Source organism: Charadrius vociferus, unplaced genomic scaffold (genome assembly GCF_000708025.1).
Source record: "Charadrius vociferus isolate BGI_N301 unplaced genomic scaffold, ASM70802v2 scaffold214, whole genome shotgun sequence".
Classification (NCBI taxonomy): domain Eukaryota; kingdom Metazoa; phylum Chordata; class Aves; order Charadriiformes; family Charadriidae; genus Charadrius; species Charadrius vociferus.
The window spans coordinates 2,667,641-2,672,392 of NW_009647955.1; the positions used below are offsets into that span (position 1 = coordinate 2,667,641).

The following is a 4,752-nucleotide window of genomic DNA, read 5'->3' on the forward strand; positions in this document are numbered from 1 at the left end:
AGTAATTTATCAACATTCAGGCCTAAAACACACGGGGTTGCACCAGCTCGAGCAGCCTTAGAGAGATAAATCTGGAGGCTGAGCCAAGAAACCCCAAATAAAGACAGACCTTTGAGGGACCTTCTCGAAATCCAGAGCTCTACCAAAATGTCAAGCTGAGCTCCTGTGACAGATTCAACACATGCTTTTGGCATTTATTCTGTTGCATTTTGTCTCCCCTTTTGGGTTCCGATGAAATATGTGCTGCTTTTCAGTCTCTCGGCCAACCTGTGGAAAGGGCTGATTTGATCTCACACTGCCGTAGCACAATGGAAGATCTGCAATGAACCAAGTGGAATCACAGAAAGCCAACACGTAGCGTCTAGAGCTTGTTTTCCTTCATAATATCCTCATAGGACGGAGGCAACTCAGTTCCCCCGAGGCTGAACCGTGGGGCAGGAGAAGAGGACATCTCTGCAGTCACGCAGGGGCTCGGAGAGCCGGAGAACGGGCACTGGGGCGCTTCACTCACTGGGGAAAAAGCAGAGCCATAACCATACAGCAGACAGACGCAAAGAGCAAGTGTGGGGGTGAGAGGGGTGAGCTTGGGAGGAGCTGCCAAACCACTTGGAAACAAGAAAGGCACGGATGTAATTTTTGAAGCATGGCATCACAAAGCCTCTCACCACGAACTCCAGATATTGAGAAGTGAGAACAGAGGAATTTGGGTGGGTTTGGGGTGGGTCCTCCCTGCAGAGACACTGTGTTCATGACCACCCAGAAAGCAGACAATACCTCCTCTGGGAAAGGCTTAGTCTAATGACAGAATTACTCTTCTTGGAGGGACTGTTGTCTGGCCCTGCCTGCTGGTGCTGCTGGCAACACTCCAGGTCTGTGCTGGGTGCTACACATGGTCATTATAGCCCAGTCCTCAAAAGCCTGGGTGCTCCTGGGGGAACACTGAGGGTGGCTACTGCGATGAACGGCACCCACCAAGACAACTTTTTGACAGATGCCAGGGGTGTATCAGCCAGTCGAGCTGCCTGCTGGGGGGGCTCAAGCAGACTGGTGCAGTCTTGCCTGAGTGAGAAATGCAGGTCACGTTTTGGAAAGGGCTGCCTGACGCCACACAGTGCCTGTGGCCACATATGTCGGGCTGCTGAGTGCCCCGGCACGGAGGAGAAGGTCCCACACACCTCCAGTGTTAGCATGGCCAAGCCTTGACTAGACACCTTTGGGAGACATGGATACACAGGGACAGAGCTGAGTTCGGCTGAAGGTACGGCTGGGAAAAAGTGGATGTGGCTTGCTTAAACCCCCCAGTCCATGGTCCAAACATCCTCTCAGTCCATGGTCCGAACATCCCCCCAGAAGAAGCCTGAGCTGGGCACCCCAGAAACACAGCACCCAGCTGCAGCCTGGCTCCTGCTCAAGCCTGGCTGCCTCTTCTGGGCTAGGGATGGACCAACAGGGAGCCTGCCGGGGCCAGCGGGACCTTGCAGCAGGTATGGAGAGGACTAACCACAAAAGGCATCCGAGCTGCTGAGCGCGAAGACGGCCAGGGTGCGCCGGGGGGGGAGGCAGCTCCGCCGTTTCAGCCAGCACTGCAGGCAGCAGCAGGTCCCACAGGACAGGAGCAAGGCCAGGAAAAACAACATGAGGAACCTGGGGCAGAGGCAGCAGGGGAGGAACAGTACCATCACCATCTGCAGGCAGCACCAACAGATGGCTGCATGTCTTCAAATTAACATATTCATTAACATCTTTTGCAAATAGCCGTTAAACGTTGCGGTTTCCCCATCAGCATACTGGACATGATCAAAGTCCCCGGAAACCAATGTCTGAGTGCTCAGCGCCGAGTGCTGGCTGGAAATTCAAACATTTCTCCCCAAAATCATTCATCGGTTTTGCCCAGCTCAGTTGTCAGCGTACAGTGAGGAGGATATGGATGAATGATTCCCATTAGTCAGTAAAGACAGAACACAGGGACAGCCCAGGAGCAACGCTCTCTAGCTATCACTCTCTCTTAATGCCTTTCTCTCTATAGATCCATCAAAGAATATTATTTGCCAGTTTTTCCCTCTAAAACAGATCTGAAACTTACCACACATACCAGCTGCTAAAGTTTTCATCGCTCTGCCCAATGCACCTAACAAGGGAAAAATAAAAGGAACTTTCAGTCCAGTGTGAGGGGACAGTACCGGCTCCAACAGACATCTACAACACAAAGAAAAGCATCATCGGTAAGGAGAGGATTGAGAAGTTTTCCTCCATCGGGACAACCCTATTACAAGTTCCTCTGTGTAGATGGGAGCAGACGCAGATGATGTACGAAGCAGCGTGCAACTGGTTTGCCTTTCAACACTGGCACCCGCCACCAGCGTTTTTGCTGAAAACCCAAAGGATTGCCAGCTTCCTTTTCCTCTTTTGGAATAAAAGCTAAATGGCCCTTTCCTGGAAGCCCTCGTTCCTCTGCCGTGCCAGTGTGCCGGGCAGGAGCACGGCATCCCCGAAAGAGCCCAGGGTGGGAGCAGCTGCAGGTGAGAGAACGGAGAGCCACACTCACCTCTCGCCAAGCTCGCAGTCCGGCTCAGAGTCTGCTAACTGAAAACACACATGTAAATCAGAGAGGGCAGGTATGTGTTGGTTTTTTAAACCAGTATAATTACCGATCTCAGAGCGGGAAGCTGGAGAGGAAGAGCCGCACAGGTGCTGGCTCCTGCAGGGGTGAAAACCAGCCCTTCTCCCCGGAGACCCCACGGCTGAGCTCTCGCCTCTGCGCGTCTCTGGTCGGAGCTAGCCCGTATCAAAACCAGTGGGTGACCTCGCAGAGAGCTCCATAAATTCAACAGTTTGAAAGCTAGGCCAAGGGGAAAGCGTTTCTTTTGATGTGGAAGGGGAAAGACAAGCGCAGGGAGACGCAAGCAGGTGTCAGAGATCTGTTTACAGAACTGGGCTTTGCTATTCAGAAATGTCTGCTGAAAATGACCCGTGACTAAATTCTCAGTCTGTAGCTCATTTTCCAGTACCTAATTGTGAACGTAGCTGTAAACTGGAGCTGTTTTGACCAGACCTGTGCTGTACCCAGAATTTTCCTGTTTCTGGGTAGTAGTGGTGCATCATTCCCAGAGTCAGGTTTCACCTATTGCAAATATGTGAACCTGGAACTTGTTTTTCAGGTATATTTTCTCCTCTCCACTCAAGCAAGTTTATTTTTGCAAGCCTTGTTGATCTTACCCTCAGTTTCAGATTATCTGGGCAACAAGTAACTGGAGTGGTTCATCACTATGATTGAAGCAAATTCAATACAATTTTTGGCTGACTCGCATTAGGTGTGTTAAAACACTTGCCCAAATTTGCTATGAATATCTTCAGATCAGGTATAGAATTGCAGTAACACTGGGAAGCAGAATGAGCAAGATGGAAGAATTTAGATTTATTTCTTGCAGAAAACTGTTAGAATAGAATTTGTAAATCATTACTTTACTTTGAATTTCCTTCTGCGTATATCCAAAACATGTAGAGATTTCTGACTTTCTTTGAGCTAAACTGGAAAGCTAAGTTCTGTATTAGAAATATGAATCAAATACGTATAATTGAGATATCTCATACTACATCTTTAATTACCAGGACTTCTTTGTAAGGATTTTGTTGTGCAAAGCTTGTCTCACTGTAAACAGCAAGAAATCACCCCACAAATCTCTGTAACGTGTCTATTCCTGTGCACACACCGACTTTTGGTCCCGAGTTTCACCAGAAGTCTTTAGGTATAATAAGTCTTTCATGTAAAACATTATCTATGAGATCTCACAAGCAGTTGAAACCCAAATGAGGAGTAGAGAAAAAGACAGAAACCTCAACTCTTCCAGACATGTCCTTTTAGAACTCAGCTAATTTGCCATGTCACACATGCACCCTGGTGCAGAATATTTTAATTTTTTTTTTTTTTTTGCACTTCAACTGATTATTAGAATAACAGGTCAAAACCAGACAGCTGATTGCTGTGATTACGTGTGCCCTGAGTATTCTTCATGGCTGAATGACAACCTCTGGACTCTCTTTTATCATCCTGCAAACTTCCTCAGCAGAGCCACCTTTGTGCAGTTAAACTGCAGCAGAGTGCATCTGCTCTGAGGCAGTAACCTAGTGATGCAGCCAAACACCCACCTGTGCTGCTGAAGACCCATGCTCTTCCATTTCAATATCCATAGACAGAATAAAGGATTAAGGCAGTCACGTTTTCTCTGCATTAATTGGAATTGATGTGAACATTAAATCCTCCCCAAATTCATCAGGTCTTCAAAAAACTCTTCCCCACCCCAAATAAAAAGGGCTGATGGCTACATTCTATAAAAGTTGAAATTCCCCCCCCACAAAATCGCTAAAATCAAGCTCATCCCAGTGAAGGGTTTAGTTACCTGGAAGAAGGTTAAACACAGAACTGCAGTTCCTGTGATCCATGAAGCGAAACACAAAGCTCCAGGTCTCCGCATCACTAGCAGGAGAAACGTGGAAAGAGCTTTGTTTGCAGCAGTGTCTTACCCTCTGTAATTTGGAGCTTTTAAAACTTCTCTGCACGTTGTGCCTTCAGCCAGAGAACACGTTACCCAACGGCTTCCACGCGCTCCAGAAACTACTGCTAGCCAGGGAATGAATTTGGGTTTGCATGGACACACTCAAACAGCTGCTGAAAGTTAAAGGAACACTAGTTTAAGGTCAGCACCTTGCAGTTGTTTCGGCATTTTCACAGCTGTTCACAAATTCCTGGTGCTG

General features: G+C 48.0%; 1 protein-coding gene across 1 annotated transcript; it reads right to left on the reverse strand.

Annotated features, from left to right (window-relative positions):
* Window positions 1–361: 361 nt before the first annotated feature.
* On the reverse strand, window positions 362–4,472 carry TMEM207 (transmembrane protein 207). Its single transcript, XM_009883363.1, has 5 exons — window positions 4,398–4,472; window positions 2,546–2,583; window positions 2,084–2,128; window positions 1,502–1,644; window positions 362–510 (listed from the first exon to the last, which is right to left on the reverse strand). The coding sequence occupies exons 1-5, from the start codon at window positions 4,470–4,472 to the stop codon at window positions 362–364; spliced, it is 450 nt and encodes a 149-aa protein (XP_009881665.1).
* Between the last annotated feature and the right edge of the window lie 280 nt (window positions 4,473–4,752).

Bases quoted from the DNA above. Each gene is read 5' to 3' on its own strand.
- TMEM207 (XM_009883363.1), bottom strand. From the start codon at position 4,472: ATGCGGAGACCTGGAGCTTTGTGTTTCGCTTCATGGATCACAGGAACT. The intron at 2,129-2,545 runs GTGAGTGTGGCT...TTCCCTTGTTAG, and splicing joins GACTGCGAGCTTGGCGAGAG to GTGCATTGGGCAGAGCGATG. The intron at 1,645-2,083 runs GTAAGTTTCAGA...CCTCTGCCCCAG, and splicing joins TTTAGCAGCTGGTATGTGTG to GTTCCTCATGTTGTTTTTCC.